The 23,135-nt window shown below is 40.2% G+C and overlaps 1 protein-coding gene across 8 annotated transcripts in view; it reads left to right on the forward strand.

Annotated features, from left to right (window-relative positions):
- Positions 1-664: 664 nt before the first annotated feature.
- The window catches only part of LOC113014322 (receptor-type tyrosine-protein phosphatase U-like), a 253,584-nt gene continuing 231,113 nt past the window's right edge, over positions 665-23,135 (forward strand). For all 8 annotated transcript variants that reach the window (XM_026155754.1, XM_026155756.1, XM_026155755.1 and 5 more), the window contains exon 1: positions 665-946. In XM_026155754.1, coding sequence (XP_026011539.1) covers positions 877-946 — 70 coding nt within the window. In that variant the 5' untranslated portion in view covers positions 665-876. The remainder of the gene's footprint in view (positions 947-23,135) is intronic.

Consider the following 23,135-nt stretch of genomic DNA (forward strand, 5'->3'; position numbering starts at 1 on the left):
AAACTTTGGAGGCTATGCTTTTTTTTTTTTAAAAAAGAAAAGAAAGTCATATTCAAAACTGCAGTAAGAGCTGGAATTATTATTTAATATTTTAAACAATAACTTATGTATAAACTCTTTTTATATTTTTAAACTTGGACACCTGGACAAACCCTGACTCCCTTGACCAGCTGTTCTCTCCTGTTTGACTAAATGGCCATTGTAGCTTCAGATTTCATTTCACTTTTTAATCTCAAATAATCATTTTCCATTACCTGAAAATTTTCTTATTCAGAATTCAGATTTAATCGAAAATTGAATTTATTTTCATTTACACTAGCTCATGACTTTGACTTTTAAATCTGATATTTCTAGTATTTATCTTATCATTTCATCATCTGGGATTCCTAAAAATGAATGCTGCCTTTTATAATATTATATATAAAAACATCATGACTTTATTTTCTTTGTTTTCTTCATGGCTTATCTCCTTATTTTTGCATTCTTTTATTGAGTTAAAGGTGATTCTTGAAGAAACTGACTGCCTCCGCGCAATTAAAACCAAGCGCTTGGCTTCGTGTGGCTCTCCGGCCGTGAGCTCCCCTTCCTCGCCACATGGAGGCGCCGCAGACCCGCATTCCTGCGTCCCGCTTGCTCGCAGTGCACACAGAAAAAAAAAGTAGCGGAGCCGTTACAGGAAAGGGGGGCTCTTTTGAACGCTTTAGCTTGAAATCAGATGCTCCCTGTGCGGGATGTGGAGGGATCAGTGCAGGCGGCGATGAATGGAGCTGAGCGCGCAACTTCTCTCCAGTCCTGCCGCTGTTGTTGCTCCTGCTGCTGGAGTTTCCTCTAGGATTTGCTTCTTGTGACGAGCTGGACTTTACTTCTTCTGCCAACATGTATTCAGCAGCATTGCTACTGATGCTGGCCATCAGGATCTACGCAGATAGCATGGAGGGACCAACAGGTAAAAGAAGAGAAAAGAGAAATACTTAGTTTGGGTATGGCGAGGCATAGTCCGAAGGCAAGAGTTACAGTCTTAAAGTTGACTGTGAGGGGTTAAAACCGCCATGTCCCTGCAATTTACAGATTTATGCTGAAGTCAAATTGTCTTCTGCTCCGACTGTGGTTCCCTAACTTGAAAAAAAAGTTGCCTCTGAGTGCGCGTTCAACTGTTTAAACGCGCTCCCGTCTCGCTTTCGGTGCTGTGAACTTTGTCCTTTGTCTAAACAGTGGCACGTTAATATTTCACTGGACATTAAACGTGACATTGCCTGCATCCTCACAGCATCATTTTATGACAGTGCTCAGTGGTGTGTGTGTGTGTGTGTGTGTGTTTTCAAGATCAAATATAAAAAGTCAAAAAGCTCGAAAACGAAAGAGGATTCAGCAGTGTCTGCCTGCGTTTGACGTTTACTGCTATTTTTCCAGTTGTTCAGGCTTCATTGGGTGTTTTTTTTTTCTAAACCAATGTGTCATCTCACAGAAAGTAAATCTCCTCTCAGTAATAAGTCATCCCTCATTGGATCTTATATTGCAGATGTTTAACTTTCTTGTGTGTTAATAGCTCTGATGGAACATCTTGCATGATTATGTTGCGGATGCATCGGGTGATTTGTTCACTTTGTAACACAGTCATCCCTCAGAGCTGTTTTGGAGTGTGTTGCCTGCTGCTACAAAGCAGCAACCATAGAGATGAATTAGTAATGTCAGTGTTTGTGCTCGGAATAACCGCACTGACAGCTGGTCCAGATATTCTCTGTGTGGATCAGTCAAACTCTTGATAGACAGTTTTGAAGTGTTCTCAGAGAGGAAAACACATTTTGAAGCTATATTACCTGAAAGCCACAGAGCCTGTCTGAGCTGTGAGTTCAAATCCTTTTCATTTTGCCTGTGGCTAGTTTAACACTTAAATGGCTGAAGTAGTGTGTGAAGACTCCTAAAGGCCGTGGGACGTTATCTTTTAAAGAATTTTGTGGAATAAGATTAGAAAGAGAAAAAAAACAGCCCGCAGTCAGCCCCTTATCAAGTTTGTCTCATGTGAAAGTGCAAGTTGACTTTTCTCAAATGCTTTTCAGCTTGTGTGAATGTTGGCAGTGCGATATAAATACTTTGGTACGTAGGTATCAGTTACACGATCACCAGAGCCAGTTGCTGAACAGCCGTGCACCGAGCCACTCCCTGCTCTCTAGGATCGAGTGGATTCTGTAGGCAAGATTTATTGTAACAAGCCACCTGTCTTCTGATCTCGCATGAAATAGCAGACAAAATGTTTCAACACCACTGATTCACATTCTTTTTATTCATATCACCAAGATTAGACACTGATTTCCATGGAGAAAGTCAAAGCTAGTTCTAATTGCATATGTCTTGGGTCATTGCGGTGGACCTCGGCCCTTTCTGTGACAGACTGAAGGCTGTTGTCACACAGTAGGAGTGAAAAAGTGTGTAAATTCACATTTAAATCAGATTCTGCTAAGTGCATTTTCACCTGCTGCTTCTCTTTTAAGTATATCCGTCAAAGAACGCTGTCATTGCAAAACTGCAATGCAGTATAGATGAATTTGTGAATTTCTATGGTGTGACTTTGTCATAAAATTGCAAAAAATGTCCAACGTGATTTTCTACAGCTCAATACATTTTCTTCAAATGTCAGTTCACTTCCAAACCCCAAAGATGATTGGACCCATATATCGAACAATATCAGTTATTTGCTGATCTATCGGCTTTAATAACAGTTGATACATGAAAAATGTAAAAAGTTATACGTTATGAGTAGTGGTTTGTCCACCAGAGGGCACTGAGCAGATTCTCTGTCGACAGCGTTCGTATTTGGAATGCCATCACCAAATGCGGATAAATCTTTTTTTAAAAATCCAACATTTTGAATATCTATATATGGATGTATATCAGAAAGAGTACCTACTTCTTGCTTCTGTCCAGATTGTTTGCAAATCCTTGATGTCCCTTGTTTAAGTCATTCTCATGCACTCTTAGACCTTCTGATTGGGTGCTGGAATTTTAAATCTTATCATTACTTGCCAACATTTTTTCCATGTGTTTATAACCTCGTTAAAGCATTTCGCACTACTGCATCATAACTTGAGATACTGCTCATGTTGTTTCACTGCTAAAGACAGCTCACCACCCATGATATTCACCGATTAGTTATCTTTGGATCAGATAATCAAATGATTGTCGCAAATTTTGCTGTTTTTTTCTATTGATACAAAAATCACGGTAGCAGCAACCTTAGCATGTTGAATAGCATCAGAAATAAAGACCTCTACATGTTGTTTAAAGTTGTCAACAATAGTATTAGAAAACACTGCATACATTTTCATTGCAGTGCAGATGAGACGCATCTTTATGTATCCATGAAGCCAGATAACTGCACCAATTAGTTAAACTGCAGAAAAGTAATAAAGACATAAAGACCTGGATGACCTCTACTTTTCCAATTCTAGATTCACACTAAACTACGGTTAATGTACTGCTGGCCTCCAGTAACACTGTGAAGAATTCAGAAGTCATTTTTGTCCAAGATATGTCCTTCAAAGTGCTCATTAAACAAATATGTTGGACTGTTTTCATCCATTCGTGCAATAAATCAAAAATTACCAACATCACGTGTCAGAGTGATGCTGAAAAGTTAGACTGGGACTGGCTTGAGAGACCATTTTTTTCCCCATATTAGCTTCTTCTCCTCATTGGTTTTAAAATCTTTATCCTTAAGTAGAAAATCTTGAATAATCAGGCTCTGTCATAACTTAACAACCTCATAGTATCTAATCATCCTAAAAGAGGGCTTCAGAGTCAGACTGCAGGCTTACTTTTGGTTCCTAGAGTTTTCAAAATTAGAACAGGTGTCAGGGCCCTCTACTCTGGAAACAGCTCCAAGTTTATATTCAGGAGACAGACTCTGTCTCTGCTTTCAAGATGAGGCTTAAAACTTTCCTTTTGATAAAGCGTATGGTTAGGGCTGGATCAGGTGACCCTGACGTTAGTTATGCTGCAATAGGCTTAGGCTGCTGGGGGACTTGCCATGATACACTGAGCATTCATTTTTCCCTCATCTCTTTTTGCTCTCTGTGTGTTTATACACCACTACTGCATTTAATCATTAGGAATTCTTAAATGCAGACTCTCTCTTCCACAGTTTGCCTGTTTTGTCCCATCTTTCTTTGCTTTCTTCTCTTTCCCTTCATCCCCAACTAGTCGTGGCAGATGGCCGCCCCTCCCTGAGCTCGGTCCTGCTAGAGGTTTCTTCCTGTTAAAAGGGAGTTGTTCCTCCAACTGTCACCAAGTGCTTGCTCATAGTGGGCCATGTGATTGTTGAATTTTCTTTCTAATATTGTAAGTATATTGAGGTAGAAAGCTGAATTGAACTGAATGAAATGCAAGCAGAAGTAAAGCGAACTTGGTAACATGCCTGTTCATTTTGAAATGTATTTTGGAGTATTTTATGCTTAAGACTCGAGGGGAGTGAAAGACTGTGAATTAATTCCCCAGCTGGATTCAAGTTAAGAGCCGTTATAGTTTGGGGTCAGCAACTTAATCTCTCAGTGACAACAGTGACCTAAAGATTAGGTGTCTGCGTGACAGGCTGCCTATGTGTTGCTAAGACACTAATGCTTTAACGTTTGGAAATAGGACTGTAATGCATCATCACGGTTACCACTTGTGGGTACACATTGAGATTTACATATAAATCAGATTGTTTCTATTTATGCCTCCTTGATATTCACAACTAGGCTTTGCAATCTACAGTAGATTCACACGAGGAAAGATTCTTCGAGAAAATTCTTTAAGGTGGAAGGAAAATGATTTGAGTTGTGTTTTACAGAGTTCGTTTGTCATTCATCTGACCAAGCTGTCACTGCAAACTTTTGCCAATTGTAGTTATGTGATGCTAAGAACACTTTTGGTTGGTACTTAAGGTTCCCCACACAGCTCTTGGAATAAATCATCAAAGACTGAGCCTGGCAGTTTGTTGTCGGATTTGCAGGTACTGAAGTTTTAACATATCCCTTTTGCTGCCTTTTTGAGGCTGCCAAGAAGTTGTGTCATGCAGCTTTAATGTTGATCGGAGCAAAAACACAAGAAGGTGCAGTGGCAGCACCACTTTATAATTCTGCCGAGTGTAGCTGTGTTTGCACCTCAGCTCCAAAGTCTGGCCTAGAGAACGTGTGATCGCTGAGGTGACACCTGGCGTGTTGTTTAAAGGTGCCCGGCCCCCTGTTAGCGGGGGCTCTGAGGAATAAAAGCAAGAATGTAATTTAATCTTGAAACGAAACCACGTGAGTGAGCTCCGACACTAAGCAGCGCTGACATGCGGCTCCAAGGATTCTGATATTGGAGGAAGTAAGCTGGAAAAGATCGCAACGAAAGTGAGCGCTGACACGAGAAGGTGCGCTTTCATGGTCTGTTGGGAGGATGTAAAGAGGGGAGTTCTTGGTGTGTAGTGGCGTGAATCCAGCTCAGTGCTAAAATAGTCCAACACACACACACAGCTCTCCTGGGGCAAATGTGAGGGCTGTAAATAGAGAAAATGGCGTGTGTGTTCACACAAAAAGCAATAATGAGATGTGATTTTTTACTGGGGGAAATAACAAATGATTTTTTAATACAAAAGTTGTGAATTCCATAATAGCTGCACGTTTTTAAAGAAAATGAGTACAGCATAATTGCAGCTTGCAATAATGAGATGACAAAAGAGCAAGTGCTGTTTCAAACTGAAGAAGAAAAACCCAATGAATGTAGGGTATAGATTTAGTATAACCCATCCGCATATTCTACTGGACATTTAGAAGCCTTTTCAATTATGACCGTTAGATAGTTTGACTTTAATTATGTGTTTGGCTGAATAAAATGGATACAATGGCAAAAAAGATCAATTTGAAATGATAAAGCACAGCCAATGTTTCACTCTTAACCTTTCTGATGAGCACTATAGCATTAAGTGGGATAAATATTACAGAACACATGAGGGCTTCTTTTCCATTCAAATGGATAGGTCAAGCATCAGATGTGTAGACATATTCAGACAGTCAGTAGCAGGCTGACAGACAAATGAGTGCTAGCTAAGGAGCCCTGAATGAGGTGGAAGTCAGTGCAATCCTCCACTTTGATGGCTTTTGAGAAATTTTAATTGCCTTGGCTGTTAGTTGTCACTCATGCTGTTCGTCTCTCAGACTTTCATTGGCAGCGTGGCGAAAGCAAACTTGTAAAGGTGTTTCACCAAATTAAAATTTTAGTTGTAATCATCACAGTGTGAAGACTTCATGGGCTTTTTGGAAGTTCTCAGACCTGCGAATGGCAGACCGAGTTCACAAACTTCAGTGGTTTTTTATACATATATAACTGCAGCATGATTACTTCAGTTTATCTCAAAATGATTTCCTCTTATCATGAAGGGAGAAGTCAGGCCTGCTGCTGTGGTACTGAAGGCAATTTTCTCTATGGAATTGGAGTTGATGAAATGCAGTTTCGCCGTCAACAAACTTCATTGTGCCCGTCTCGGTTGAACTCCGAGTTCTTGTGCTCCATCTATCTTTCAGTATGATGTATCTTCAGTAGTCATCAGTTGTATACAGTATTTTAGTCTTTTGCCACTTTGCTTTCTGTTTTAACACCGGACTACTCTTGGTGAATGTTTGAGCTGTTAACATATTAACTAAGTTGGATAAAGCGTTCACATCACCCTCCAATTCATTAGAATTGCTATTAGTTGGCAGAATTGCTGCAGACTCACTATGCAGATGAATCTAAATCCAACTAGGGCTGGGCCATATCATACCGTTCACGGTAACACCGGTATAATGTTGGGCAACGATAAGAAAATGAAATATCGCGATAAAATATGGGTAAAACGCGCATGTGCAGTGCCTTTGTTTTCATACGCACATGGCGGAAAAAGCATGGCGGCGACGGAGAATGAGAAGGGTGAAAGCGGATCGTTGAATGAAACAGATGAATCAGAATTGGTTTGTAAAAATTCTGCAGCTTCAGTGGTGTGGAACTGGTTTAGCTTTCGTCCGTCAGATACACAACAAAGCACTATTTTTGGTACAGCATGCTAGCGGGCCGTCGTTATTACCGTGTTTGTTGGAAAATACAACACACTTAAAATCAATCCTTTGATTTTTCTGAAAGTCGACGGTGCCCCTTATAATCCCGTGTGCCTTATGTATGAATTCTGGTTGTGTTTACCGACCTCGAAACAATGTTATGTGGTACACGGCGCTCGAAAATCTGTCAACTGTTTTAGTACGACTAAGCTACGAACCCGCACCGCTTGATGTATTGTCGGAGCGTTACGGCTAACGTAGACAGGAGCCTCGCGGAGTGATACGTACTGTGCTTCCACAAAATATTACCGTATTGTGTGTGTATAACCTCTTTTTAAGTTTTGTGGATATTATACATGGTTATGCTGAGGATATGACAGCCAATTTCCACTGGAAATGCCTTTTGGTTAAATTGTCAGCAAGGAATTTGCACTGTTACGTTTTTATATAACTTTAATGCACATAAACAAACAGCTGCTTGTTTAAGTGAAAATACAGTGATGGTTTTTTTTTTGCACTAATAAAGTTGTGGAGTTGTAAAGTATTTTGTCTAGTGTCAATTATATCGTCAGTTATATCGTTATCGCAAATTTTCAAATGTATATCGTGATAAATATTTTTGGTCATATCGCCCTGCTCTAAATCCAATGTTGATTCCCATGCAATGAATGTAGCATTGTTAAAACGAATTTCATATTTCCCAGCCCTGTTGTTTAGTAGTTTTTTAAATAACAAGTTTTTTCTACTGTCCTAAATTTTGTTGTTGTTTTTTTAAGTTAAAAAAAAAATGTTTTCACTCTCTAGCAAAAATACATGGAAAATGGATTTACCTTTCAAGTTTGGAAAAATGATTCTGGAATTCTTTTAATTCCTAACTGGGGGTGAACTCCAGGTTGACGTCTGTGGGAAAATGTCCACCTGCTCCCTTTCTCTGTACACACAGTAAAAACTTTCCTGCTGTACTTTTGGTCTCAGTTGCTGCTTTCTGGTCACGCAAAGTTCCTTTTGGAAATGATGGTCATCATTAGACTCAGAGAGAAGGATTATCCAGGGGTAGTGCATTGGCTATGTAGCTATCAATCACAAGTCAAGCTTGACAATCAGTGTGGGGTGTCCATACTGTGTCATAGTCACTCCCCTGTACTCATCATGTCCACTTTTAGGACACCCAGATTGCAATGGTGAAAAAGCTAGTTTAAGCTTTCACAATAGAACTTCACAATCATGGGACATCATGCTGGCAATAGTTGCCTTTTTATACTGTCTGTGGTTTGAACCCAAAACTATTTTAATTAGTTTTGCTGCTTAAACCAAACCAAAGCGTTAAAAACAAAACACAATGACTGAATACGAAGTGTAAAAACTAATGTGTAATCACGGGGTCGTGTAACACTTTTCATAAACATGATTGACATAAGTATGTCACTGCCCACAGTTCAAGATGAGTTATTTTACAAAGAGGTAATTATTTATAAAACAAAAGAGAAATGAAAAAAGATGAAAGTAAAGCCAACTAAAACATAAATGTTAGAGAATGTAAAAATATCAAGATTAAATCAATGATGTCAAGAATGGAAAAGTTTGTAACTTGTGTTAATGAGCGCAGACTCATGGTAAATAAATACGCAATACAAACAGTTATCTGGCAGCAGCAGGTTTGAATTTTTGTGGATGTTGTTTGGGTCAGGTTTCGTTTACCTTCATGTTAGGTTGTTGACAGATAGATGATCTCCATTTACACATACCTTACTTTACAGTGATCATCTCACACATACCTTATTTTGCATTACATATGAATAGCGTCAAAATTATATTAAAATATTTCAAGAAATTTGAAATAATTGTATTTATGACAATATTGAAAAATAAGGGGATGACATTTTATCAATGATTGCACCTTGTAGGCAGCAGCATGTCTCTTTTCATTCCTTCTTTTCCAATCAACTACTGTCAGTGGTGACACACTACCTAATTCAAAGTGTGACTCTATTGCATCAAAGTGCCAGCAGCAGCACTATAGTGCAATAGTAGTGACTCCGCAATATATCCAGTGACACTGCATAAATCAGATGCAAGCACGAAGGTATCCTAGAAATCTTAAGTAAACAACAACAACAATAACAACAATAATAATAATAATAATAATAATAATAATAATAATAATGATAATATTAGCAGCTCGGTGGCACGGTGGTTAGCACTGTTCCCGCACAGCAAGAAGGTCCTGAGTTCAATTCCACCATCAGGTCGGGGTCTTTCTGTGTGGAGTTTGCATGTTCTCCCCGTGTTTGCGTGGGTTCCCTCCGGGTACTCCGGCTTCCTCCCACAGTCCAAAGACATGCAGTTTGTGGGGATAGGTTAACTGATTAATCCAAATTGTCCATAGGTCTGAATGTGCGAGTGAATGTGAGCGCAAATGGTTGTCTGTCTCTGTATGTTAGCCCTGCGACAGACTGGCGACCTGTCCAGGGTGTACCCTGCCTCTTGCCCTATGACAGGCTCCAGCATGTTTGCCTTTATTTATTGCAGAGAACTACCTGTGCAGTCTCATACCAACCTAGCTTTTTAAAAAAATATATAATCAGGCAGGGTTGTTTTATGTCAATGTAATGGGCAACTGCCTTTGCTAGTAATGAATCTGTACAGTAACCCTGTAGATTTTCAAACACACTTTTAAGCACATTTCACAACACAGGGTATCGTTTTTGTTAAATATGGTTCATTGGTGGTATGTAGACCATGGAAATATTATTGGCTGTTGCAGAAACCCTTAAGACAACAACCTACAATAAGCTGGCTCATGCCGGTAACTCCTGCATGTTATTATTGAAGCTGATACTGCTACCAGCCGGCCTTAGACTGGACCTGGGAGGCGTCATTGTGGAGAGATACGAGGCCAACTTCGACTCTCCAGGTGTTACAGTTGTGTTGAGTTTTTTCCCCATCTACAACAAATCATTATTGAGCAGATGAAGGAATGCCAGCAGGCACCATGCTGTCTGTCAAGCTGATCTCTAAACATGTTTAGACGCTGAAGTTAATTTGCTTACTTTTCTATGTCAGTAATGAATGCCTGCATTGGAGTTCACTTTAGATGACTTCAAAGGAAGCTGCTGGGTTTCTGATTGCCGTTGCTCAGTTTTTCCTCAGTGACTCATTTTACTGCATCTATATAATGATGCGCTAGATGAAATGTTTTGTGAAATCAGTAAAAGGTTGAAGATAATAAATCCGCATAGCATGAACACCTCAGCTGTGGGTGGAACGTGGATATTGGAGGCTGTTGTGTGTCACAGGTATGTAAAGTGATGTTAATTGTACAATTATTGAGTCTCAGGAGACTGAACTGTTGCCTGGGGCAACAAAAGCCAAGAAGCGTAAAGCATCCTGACTTTCTTACCTTCAGATGATAGACGTCAGTTTGTTTGTTTGCCAAATTTTGGGAAGTTCCAAGCACTGAGGATAATTTCTCTGCACTCCTCCAACCCCTCTTTTCTCCTGAGAGGCTGAGAGCTCGTCATTTGCCACAGATCATGTCTCAAATTGTCCACTAAGCATTGAGAGTGTGGCACTGATGGTTTGAAAGCAGTTGCAGAGGCAGCTTACCAGATCACGGTGCAGCAATTGCACTGACAACAATATCTGTCTCTGAAAACTTGACTACATTTTATGTCAGCAAAAGTGTCTCTTAATTCCTCAAACAGCCTTCAGAAAGGAAACATCACGCCAGGCAACGACACTTACCTCGTCAAAAGTGACGAGTGAGCCTCGAACACTTGAAACCTTTTAAACACTGTTGGGTATCCCTTGATGGTGAGGCTTTTTTATATTATTGCTTTTGTGATACGAAATGGAATTGGGCCATGCAAGTTAAGTATAACCAGTGATGGGTGGGTGCCAATTTTCAGGTTATTATTTTGACATCTTTCCAGTACTAGAGAACTTTTTCGGTTAAGTAAAAGAAGATCCTGTAACTCGCTGTAGTAACAAATTGTAATGTTATTTATTTTGTTCTGAAAATGAAATTATAGCATTGAAGAAAAGTTCAGTTTTGTTTTTAAACGCTGTCAGAGAAAAAACTCCGTATCGTCAGGTCACACTTAAATAATTGTAAATTGGAATCACCCAAGAATCTTGCAATTGGTGGAGCTCTAAAAAAAAATCTAAATTATACAGATGATGATTGACTCAATAAAAAACGCAAAAAAAAATTAAGAAGTAGCCTTAGCCATATATTTTCAAGAAAAAAATATTTCAATTAACTCAATAATTATTATTTTTTTATAGGTCAGTTATAATATTTCTTGTCTGTTGAATGTCAAAACTTGAGAGAACATTCTTTAAAGTAAAAAATGTACATATTATGATATTATAGAGGTGAGCACAGGTTTTAAAGCACATCAATCTACTCAGCAGACCTGGATGGAAATTATAAACAAGAGCACAATTGTTTTTTGTTTTTTTTAAATTTCAGCTTTAAACTTTGATATTCGTCCCAGAATTCCAAGCAATACCCAGCCCTACAAAGAGGAAGTAAAAAACAAATGTGAGGGAAAGTGGGTATAGCAGAAAAGTAAATTAGAGCACTTCGTCAAAAGTTAAACCCTAGAACACTCTCACCATCACAGATTGATGGTGATAACATTGTGGAGAATTTGAGGGAGGATTTTTTTTCCTTTCAAGGATAATTTACCCCCTGGTTCTGGAAGCATTTGCTCTCAGCACACAGACGTGGCCAACTTGTTGGGAATGGCAGTTGAGACTGATGATGCAGTTGTTGCTACGACTGGGCACATGTATTAGGGATGAGGTGCACACAGAGAAGAGATATGCAGGAGCATGACTGTTCTGCAGTGATGGCTGCCTGTCCATTTAGTCCAGTCCTGCTCTCCGTCAGATTTGGCTGCTGCTGCCATTACCTCCCAGATTTGTCACCGCTGCTGACAGCCAGCCATGAATAATCTTTATGAATATTCCTCTGTCACTTGTTCTGCCTAGCTGACAGTGTGTTTACTCTCTGCGGCTGAACCAATTGTCCAAGCTATTCCCCGGCCATGAAACCTCTGGTTGGAACTGTCAAGTCTGATGACAGGTCGATGCCAGCGGTGGTGCTGGCAGCAGAGTGGAAACTGTCGCTCGGTTATCGCTGCAGCGCGAGATGACCGAACAGCAGATTCAGCAGACGGGGTCAGAGTTCGGCTGCAGGATGATTTTGTGTCTGTGCTATCAGCAAATGTCACTTTAGATTGAAATGACATCTGAGGGCAAACTGCAGGAATGGCATTCCTCATGCTTCCTTTCCTTTCTGAAGCTTCTGGAGAAAAATAACCACATGATGCCAAAAGCTATTTCTTTTCAGCTCGGCTACCTTCTCCTCCAGCTCCTTATCTCCCACAGTTTTCCCTCTCGGGCTCACATGTTTAGTCCTCCGTGTCGTTAATGTAGTAAACCACAGCGCTGATAAACTCAAGTTAGATTAACTGCCAAACCACAAACTCACTTCTTCTTATATCTTACCCCTCACTTTTTGTAAGATAGCAAAAAAGGAAAAAGAAAATCACTGATATGGAGCAAGGTCCCAAGGTAGCTGTAGATATTACACTTTAAAAAGTAGGCATTTAAAGTTATCAAACTGGTGGGCCTCCCAGTGTCCCTGTGGCACATGAGAGATATTAAAAGTTGAAAGGAAACTTGTAAGGAAAAAAAAGTCAAATTATTAAATAAATAATATAACATGCCCTCACTGGAGCAAACAAGGGCATTGTGGCAATGCCTGCTCACCCCTGTCAGGGTTCCTGTGCACAGCATGGGAGGTTATGCAGTATGAGCAGCAACACCTGTGCACCTGCTATCACTGCGGGACGTCTTGGTCACCAGCTTCTTATTTCCTTCTCTGTCAGTAAAGCTTTAGCGTTGCCACGTTGTGTCTCGGTGTTGCTGTTTTCCATACATCTTTCCTCCTGTTGCACATGAAGCGTGAGACCCTCAAAGTGCAGGTCAAGGTAATGCTTTACCATTCAAATCCAGGTACGCCTCACATGCTTCATAAAACCAGACTTTTCTGCACAGCTCCTATATGGCTGCTAGTTTGTATGTCATGTTATGAGACCAGAGTCTCAAAGTGTCTAAATCCCTACGTGGGAAGCATTCATGGCTGCAATATGAATTTCAAGCCGCCTGTTGCGTGTGCGGTCAAGTAATATATGACTCGCAGTGTGCGTGGCAGAGAAAACAGTCAGTTTATAATGTTTTTGAAATGAAATTGTGGATCATGAACTAGCCAAGATGCTTGATGCATATTAAGTTTCAGTCAGTTTCAGTAGTACTTTCAAAAGTAGTAGTTCAGTCTGAGTTTTCAGCGTGATGTGTGACAAAGATGAATTTTCCTGGATAAACAAGTTTCAAAGAGAAAGGAATAAACACTTCCAGTGTAGGCGTTCCCACTGATAATCAGCCCTGTGAACCTGGCAGTATTAATGCATCTTGGCCTTCTCGTCTCCCAATCCATCTGTACTTCTAATGCCATGATAAATAACTTGGCATGCATATTTCTTTAAAAATTCTCGGTCTTTTGTTTCTATTGTCCCTCTGACACTTTGGGACACCTTGGCAATGATTCAGGCAACAGCCGTAGTTTGGCAGTTATAAGAAATAATTGCACCTGGGCCAGCATCTGCTGCGTGTGCCTTTCAAATGGCGTATGCATCAGTAGCAAGTACAGTGGGCTGCAGCCCCCCGTGACCTCCGAACTCAGAGAGATAAACATAAAGGATTACATTCATGCTCTGCATGGAAATGAGCAAGCTAAAGCATCTTTACATTCACAGAAGAACATGTTACTAAAGCCAAGGATGATTGGAAGCATATACCTCTAAAATCCTCATTCTGTTTTATGAGGATGTTTCGCTGCCAGCACACAGAGTGCGGTGTTGTGGGTTTTATAAGCTTGCCGTTCCAGGAGGCCCCGAATCATCGATTCAGTAAGCAAGGCCGTCAAGTGTTGGTACTGCATCTCAGGTGGAGGTGGTGGAAAATGAACCAGACAGTGAAGTGAAGGAAGTGGGAGAGGAGAGGAGCGTGTAGAGTACAGGAAGGGGGTATTGATTACACTGGTAGAAGCTGTATGGGGGAAAACAGCATGGAAATCAGCTGGTGGTTGGATTTCTGTCTGTGTCAAAACTTTGCGTATTAGCTTTCATCTTCCTACCACCTGATCTAACAGAGCAGCGCCTAGAAGAGGCATCTCAGCAACTAAACATGTGTGTCCCCTTACCCTCCTCTGGCCTGCACCCCTAATCTGAGCATCAGTAGACTCTGAGCAGATGGCTCTGTAGCTGGGGTCACTGAGCCCATACACAATAATAATAGGGCATTTGAGGATGATAGCGCTGGCCCAGACACTAGAGGGATAATTCAGGGATGACCCGAGTAGACATTAAAAACAGATCTACTTTGTTTGCCCTTGCATAAGGCAACAGTTGACATATGTTGTTTGTGAGTTGGTTTAAACACAGCATCCTGTACGCTGACCTAGAAAAGTGATGAGAATAGCAGAACGCTTGCCTTCAAAAAGCTTCACTGGGTGATTTTTTTCTGTTTCATGTGGAAGTTCTGTGCTAGTGTTAATGTATTATGAAACTAAAGAAGAATCTCTGCCAAGGGTGGAGCACTGGCTCTGTGCAGGAAATAGGTTACTCGTGAAGTTTAGCTGAAATGGGTCTTTTGAAGATGACTCGCTCATTTAGGACAGATTGTTACTGGTCCATTCAGCTTCAATTCCAAAGTTGAAAGTTCAGCCTTGAGTAAATCCCTTTAAGGTAAATACATTTTTTCTTAATTTAGAGAACAAAGAAAACGTTAACCACAGTTAATTCTTTAAGGTGAGAAGCTAATATGTTGCTCAAACTGATGATTTATGTCAAAAGTATTCACATACTATTAGGGTAGTTCAAGATAGTAATGTTTTTGCAGTCACAGAGCTAGTAAATAAAGCTTGGTGCTTTACTGTTGTATCAAGCTTTGTTATACATGGAATGCAAAAGCTTTGCTTTAGCCTTGAAGCAGGAGATTAGTAGATTGTTCAGATACAGCTACCAGAAAAAATTATCTTTTCAATTTAAAAAAAAAAAGTTTTTACAATTCTTTACATACCATGTGCCCTGGTCTCTACAATTTTAACTTGTTGCTGAAGTGCAGGGAAGAGCTACAGAGACCCCCGTGTGGTTAGCTGAGTGGAGGGACACTCATGTAGAACAATGTGTGACATGTTCATTGTTCATTGTCATTCCTAAGAGATGATTTGGACATAATTTGCTCCTGCTTGAGTCTGTACCACGCCCACTGGGTTCTACAGCAAGCCCCAGACATCTCTAATTATATGCACACAAAAGTAGGCTATGCATTGTTTTCATATTTTCACCCCCCCCTCCCCCAAACTCTGTCACCCACTTTCAGCGAGGACACTAGATTGTTAATTAAAGCTGCCAATCATAGTGACAGAAAGTGAGAACTGGGGAGGAAGAGGAAATGGAGAGTCCCTCACTTTTCCTAAGATTGTTTTATAGCGCTGACTACTTTTAGAGGTCGTGGTCAAGGATGGTAACAGTTCACTTAAAAAGTGATTGTGTATGAAGGCACGAGTGTGTTTTGGGAGGGTGGAACAATTAACAGAGGGTGCAGATCAGGACTCCTGTCAGAAGTGACGTCTCATTTTTAGCCCGTTTAAAGAGAAAGGCATACATTTTGGCTAATGAGCTCTGTTTACTTTGACATAGGTACAAGTCTCCTTTTGCCTCTATGTCCTTGCCTGGCAGCTGTCTTTGACCCACATGTGTTGTCTGTGTTTAATTAAAAATCCGCTGGAGAGGGATTACAGTACAAGGCAGGGTGAATCTGTGAAGGCGAAGAAATGAGAGCCTTAAGTCGATTCACTAATAGAAGGTTTAGTGTGGCTGGTTGGCTGGGCACAGAATTGATGGTGTTGGGTTTGGTTTGGGTTAGTATTGCAGACATCCTTTCCTGTGTGACTGAAGCCTAACAAGTTTGTGCTTTACATGGGTAGACCAGCATGCAAATCCTTACTTAAGTCCCCTGTCTAATTCTGTTGATTTGTTTGTATTCAACTAGGTTAGAGGCATGCTTGAATAGCTCACCTACTGGACTGCTTAATGTAGCACACATGTGAGAATGGCCTGCAACAATACTGCCCTCTCAGGAACAAATGGGGATAGACATGTTTAAAATGTGTCCTTTCGACATGTCACACAATAAACATTTTCTCACTTTTCACTTTTTAGGCCTAAATACAAAGTCTATTACTACTCCTGCTACATATGTGCACTGTGACTATTACTACTATTGACAAGCAGAAGGAATACGTGCTTTTAGTAATAGTTATTGCAATGCTGCTGCTGCTGCTGCTGCTAATGACTTAATTGCACTAATTTGCTTTATTACTGCTGACACAAAGCATTGACACCATTGCTACTGCTCCAACAAATATATGTTACCTAATGCTACTACTGCTTAGCAGTAAAGCTACTTTCAATGCTGCCAAATAGTCTCAGCTTTAACTAATGTTTCAGCTGTTGCTTACAACTAATCTGTCAAGGGATGTAATGGATCAGTGTAAAAAGAGGAAGAAATTCCCATCACAGCTTTGCTGAACCAAAGCTGGCATCAACTAAACGTGCAAAATCCAGCAGTTTATACAACATTTATTTTTTAGTGTTATATGAAAGCCATAAACAGCAGCCAATTGTCTTTGTTTTGCTTTCTTGTTTTTGTGAGATTGGGCAGTGCTCTGTCTTTGTTGACTGTTCTGTCCCTATTCCTGCTCACCTGGTACACCTGAGAATTTCAGTATAGCCCGTGATCCTGACATCTACATAAACAATTCTGCTGTGTTTGGGTAGAAGGACGGGAAAACTAAAGTGTGATATTGTTGAGTGGTCTGGGGAAAATATTCTGTTTCTGAATGTAAGTAAGACTAAAGGGATGGTCATGGACTTCAGAATAACATGGCCCGTGTCTATCTTGGAATAGTACAGATAGCCGGGTCTCCACATTGACAGGAGGCTGAACAGGAAGACAACACACAGGCTGTATCTAAGAAAGGGATAAGCAGGCTTTGTTTTCAAAGGAAGTCGAGAAAAATTTTGGAGCTTTTCTATCAGTCTGTTGGGGCAAATGCAGTGTGCTTTGCGGTGGTCTGCTCTGTGCGTAGCATTGGGTTCAGCTCCTCAACTTGTAGTGAGTCAGATGAGCACCTTCTCTAACAGATTGATTCTGCTTTGTTCCCTTAAGGACAAATCCAGAAAATCTTCACTACCACTTCCACTAACTCTTTATGACACTTTTATCATTATTTTGGCTTCAGAAATTATTTCATTAGCAAGCAATATTTTCTGCACTGAAACTAAGAGTAATTCAAAAGAAGAATCAAAAAATAATATTTACAATTTCTTATTTATGAAAAAGTAAAAAGGTTCAGGTTGGTATAACTATGCTAAGGCTACAGTTGATAATGCTGCTGACAGTGCTACTCATGTTTACTATCAGTAATCAGTCAACAACAGGGGGACTTTTGTGTTATTAAGTCTTCAGTTAATTTAAAACACTGTTTCATATTTTTGCCATAAATAGATTAAGATGGAAAATTTGGGTGCCTGTGATTGAAATTCCTGTTAGTGAAGTGTTCAGAATAAAAGAAAGGAAAGAAAAGCACCAGGATTCGTTGTGGCAAATAAGGACCAGAGCCTCCATTTTAATCCAGTGGACCGAGGAATATGAGCATGTCTCACTGCTGGCCATGATATTTAATGTGGAAATAAAGGAGCGGGGGAAGATGAGTCATTTTAATTAGCTGTGCCACCCTGCCATCATCACAGGCTGAACACATTTTGATAGAAAATATATAATTGTTTTTAATAATGTCTGTGTGAGCAGGAACAAACAGGGAACTGATCGAGGAATTCCAAAATGCTAGAAATGACCAGGAAGTGGATTAACAGGTAAACTGGGAGCAGGAGAACACAAAGTTCAAACAGTTATGTGGGACAATGAACAAGGGGAGGCCAAGACAATATACACACTCACATTATATCATGGAGAGAGAAAACAGATGGGATGGCTGGAGACAACAGACATAATGAGACGGGGAAGTAAACTCAACACAAAACACAGAGAACAACCATTACCAAATAAAACAGGAACGGCAGAAACAAGGATTAACCTGACACAGGGAAACCTGGAAAGACAAGTCAATACAGAAACTGAAGGGAAACACAAAAAGGAAAATAAACCAAACTAAAGGGGATAGGATTAGTAAAACCTTTATAAAATAAACAAGACTTGTAAACGCATGAGGACAAGACCTAACCAGGAAACTAAATACTGGCTAATCAAGAAATATTATCTGAAGGACTTCAGATAATAAGCAAAATACAAAAAGGCAGCAAACCCCTCCCTCCAAACTTGAACATGTATCACTTCAGAAAATCCAAAAGAAATAATAAACAGAAAACTCCAAACCAAGAGTCACGGCCATGAGAGTCTCCTGTCATCATTTACTCAACTTGAATTTTTAATAGACGAAGCTATTTTCATGTTTAACCTCCTAGGACCTGGCGTCCACATATGTGGACATCACGTTTTGGGACGTCTAGACCAAAATACTTAATTTTTCTCTACAAGGGCCTGATATCCACTTACGAGGACGTTATACTGCCACTGTTCTATCAAAATTTGAAACAAATGTCCTCATGTGTGGATCTCATTTTTCTCAAAAAACAAAAATGAGGTAAAAAATGTGGCAACATGAGCTGAAGATGAAATTGTAGAGATCAGACACAGTTTACCGATGGCCCCGTGATATCAGTCACCCAGACAGCAATAAACCCGGAGCGGATCTGCCCTCAAGAGAGTTTTTTATTAAATAAAATGTGTTTTTGCTACAGTTTATGATCATTTCATTGCTTGAATAATTATTCACTTAAAATGTAATCTAATGATGTGGAATGTAACAATCTTATTTTTTATAGAGGTTATTACTGCCATTACTGAATAAAAATCCTTAATGACATTTACGGAAAAACTCTGCTTTAATATTCCACTGTAAACATTTTAATCTGATTAATCTCAGCCTTTACTGATACATGATTGCTCTCTTACAGCCATAGCAGGGATTTTTTACTCATCTTCACTCAAACATCTGCAAAATGTCAGTTGTGACCAGTATTGGTCAAGTTACTTGAAAAAAGTAATCAGTAACTAATTACTGATTACTTCCCCAAAAAAGTAATCCCGTTACTTTACTGATTACTTATTTTCATAAGTAATTAATTACTTAGTTACTTAGTTACTTTTTAAAAACACGATTTACAACCTGAATAGGTAATAAAGTGATAGATCTTTCAGCCCAATTCTACTTTTTCTGCATAATCCATCATACAAAATGTAATCAAATGGAAAAGTCTCTTTTTAAAACTTGTTTTGTTAGTTTTAATCTTTTAACTTTATGCATCAAGCAAAAATGTAATTATATGCAACATTCTCTGAGTTGAATAAATGAGTTTAACATTTAAACCTATTTTCTGCACATTCCAGCACATAAAATAAAATATTTTTTGTGTTTACACTCAGTCTTTCAAATAGATGCAAGTAAAACACAGCAGAAAATAAATAAAGTCAAAGACTCAGCGGTCCTGTTGCTCTATTTTCACCTGTAAAGCAGGAGTAGGGCAGGCGGAGGTTTACCCTGGTGCAGGTGTGCCGCAGCGGTCAGTGGAAGAATCCGCGAGTTTCTCTGTGAGTTTCCCATTACGTCATAGCGCACTCAGTGCTTGCTTGGAAGTTTAGGGGTTTTTTTCGCTGTAAAAAGAAGTTTTCTTCCCACGCACAACGGACACTAATGTGTTTGTCACTTTTTATGGAATCAAACTCAAAGTAAGGTCAGTACTTCCACGCTTTAAACGCTGCACGCTCATACTCTCTCCCGCACTCGATATGTGATCCATTGTTGATCTGCACACAGCTGTTGTCACGAACGTCGTACTCGCTTACGTCACTGTCGTGAGACATTCTCACAAAAAAATCACGGTTTTAGTAACGCAGTAACGCAGCGTTCCTACGGGAAAGTAATGGTAATCTAATTACCGTTTTTGCAATAGTAATCCCTTACTTTACTCGTTACTTGAAAAAAGTAATCGGATTACTCTGGTTGTGACAGACATTCTGTCATCTGTGTGATTGATTACAGCACGACAGCTGATTGGTCACTGTGTTCTGTGTCTAAAGCTCCACACAGATCATTTTTATTTAAATAGTAATTAAAATAATTTTTGTCTTTATTTAAACTGTGATATCTAGTAACTGTTTGCAGTGTAGCTTTCAGCTGACAGGCTGACAGGTGCATCGCTGTCCACAGAATCACAGAGTAAGAAAGATGGAGAATATAGGTTTTATTCTGAGCTCATTTTATGTCTGTTACATAATCTCCATCTTTCCCATGTAAGGTGCAAAAAATAGGAAACCAATATTTAACTGGCATTTCAGTGTTTGTAAAAATGTAACTGAATAAACATGGAAATTAGTGGCAGGAGAGGAGGAGTCGTAGAGAAACTGTTGCCAGTGTAGTTCACTGAGTCGGTTACCCTGGTTACTGCTGAGAAAAGAAGTTAACTCTGTTTTGGGAACAGACAATCCAGGGTTAACAAACTCAGAGATGTTAGCTAAACCTGGCAACCTACTGAGGCACTTCCCAAATAGGTCCTTTGTAGACAACCTATTCAACATCAACACTCATGGTTCAACATGGTTGAAGGGTGTTTCTTCCATCCCTGCTTTACTTGCTTAGCTTTATTTTCATTTGTTGGCTGATAAATGAAATTATCAGCCGATACTGACGTATCTAATATCAGCTGATAATATTGGTCGGGCTCTAGCTGCTACCACCAATACAGGAATCATTTCACTGATTGAGCCAAGAATTAGCTTAATTACAGCATCTGTTAAAATGCTGTAAAGAGGATGACTTCACCTCAAAAACCACAGGAGGTGTAGGCTTTCGTAGTCCCAGAATATACATATCTTTGAAAATATGAAACCTCAAACGAAAGAGTGCCTAAAATATTGCAGAACTAAAGGAACGGGCAAAATATCTTTAAGAACTGAAACTTACCAAAGAGGGTGTTACTACCTAACCTGACATTGCAGTGAGCCTAATCCTTTTTAAAATGTTAAGTCTGTAATAAATGGAAGAATTGCAAAGAACTGTGGCATCTTTAACTTTATTCCTTTATGAAATCAGGCCATATTTGTAGTAGCAGAAATTTTGAAAAAAACGTTTGCATGCTACTGTACCTTTCTAACCATAGTTTGAGGCCACAACTTTATATAAAAGTGTGTGCTGCTGTGTTAACACCCCTGTGGCTTCCCTCAGCTTTGACCCTAGCTATAAAGTCCTGTCAACGCCACCGAGTTGACAGGGGTACTGAACACCTGATTCAGGCCTGACCTCTAAGTTTTGCTGGCGCAACACAAAACTGCTGGGCTCAGGGGGATTTTGGCGATTGGGTTTGCCCGAGGGCGCCGCGGCTGTACGCTCTGCCCAAAATCTCGTATCTCCTGCCGAAAAGAAAAGGGAATCTGCAAACGTGTAGGTGTATGTGCGCGTGTGAGTTCTGACCTAGCCAGGGGCGTGAATAAAATTGTCCAGTAATTGCCTGATTCTGTCACCGAGATCATTACCACAGGTGTTTGAGCCCTTGCAGGTGGAGGAGGGGATGTAAGCCTGCAGAGCTTTGACAGAAAAAAAACAACCTTTTTCTCCAGATTTTTTAAAAAAAAGACCTGGCATAAGGTTGTAATGATTGGGTAGGTAGAGGCCCTTTCACTGTCACTGACTTTGACAGTTGGTCTTAATGATGTTGGCATTTCAAATATGCTTGGGAGAAAATGTTGTTCAGAGCAATCGCCCTCTCCCTTCATGTAATGAAAAACAAAATCACTGGCATGTGAAATTTGCGTGGTAAAGGAGGAAGGGAGGGGAAGACGGGGGGAAGTGGTTGTAGCAGGAACTGGAAAGAGGGCACAAGTTTTTTTCTAGTTGATTAGGCAGTTGAAATCATCCTTTGTGAAAGCATGATTGGGAAGTGAGGGAGGGAAGCATAACCTCCCAAAGGAAGGCCTTTTGGGTTCATTGCTGTCGGATTGATGCGGGTGGATGTTTTGTTCTGGGCTCGGTTTCAGGGGTGTGGACCCATTCAGAGGCGAGACTGGAGGCTCCTGGATTTATTCCGGCCCAGTGGGCAGCTGCAGCAGCGCTGGCGGGCCCTGCCGGAGGATTTAAACCACTTTTGCGATGGCATAACAGCATGCAACTCACAGAGAAAATGAGAGCAGGGAAGCAAAACCATACACTCATTATCAGAGTCTACAGGAAACTGCAACATTGGGGATGGATGGAGAGAAAAGGCTCCGGAATAAAAACTGAAAGAACAAAGAGTCAAAATGATAGAAAAAGACTGAGAGCAGAATGTCAGGAAAGAGTAAAAGAGGTTAAGAAAGGAGGAATGTGAGAGGGCTGTCAGTGGAAAGGATAGAGAGCCTGTTGTCCACTGTTTGAACACAGCAGAGCCCCTGTTTGCAGCTGCATGGGCCCTGTGGCGGAGCTCCATTTCTGGGACGCCGTATCCAAACAAACAAGCTCACACACAAACGCACACACACAGAAAGAGGTTTCTCATTAATGTGCACAATGGCACAAGGCTCATTTTGGAGACCATTACGTCCTGCTAAGAACTGCTCGTTTATCAAGATAGTGCAGGGATTACGCCTTATTCGTCTTCTCCGTTGCGCTACACTTGATGCAAAGTCAGTCCACTGATAGTTTAAAACTGGGACTGGGACAATTTCCCTTGTGGAAAATAGTCACACTGAGTGCATTTACATAGACACACAGAACATCAAACTTGGTATATTTGTTCTCCTGGCCTTCTTTCAAAAGTGCGAAAAACCCAAGGGAGAATCTTCATTTTTGTAAAGCAGGTGTAAGAGACAGGGAGCAGTTCATGTGGTGTAACAGAC

This window comes from Astatotilapia calliptera, chromosome 22, assembly GCF_900246225.1.
Source record: "Astatotilapia calliptera chromosome 22, fAstCal1.2, whole genome shotgun sequence".
Classification (NCBI taxonomy): Eukaryota; Metazoa; Chordata; class Actinopteri; order Cichliformes; family Cichlidae; genus Astatotilapia; species Astatotilapia calliptera.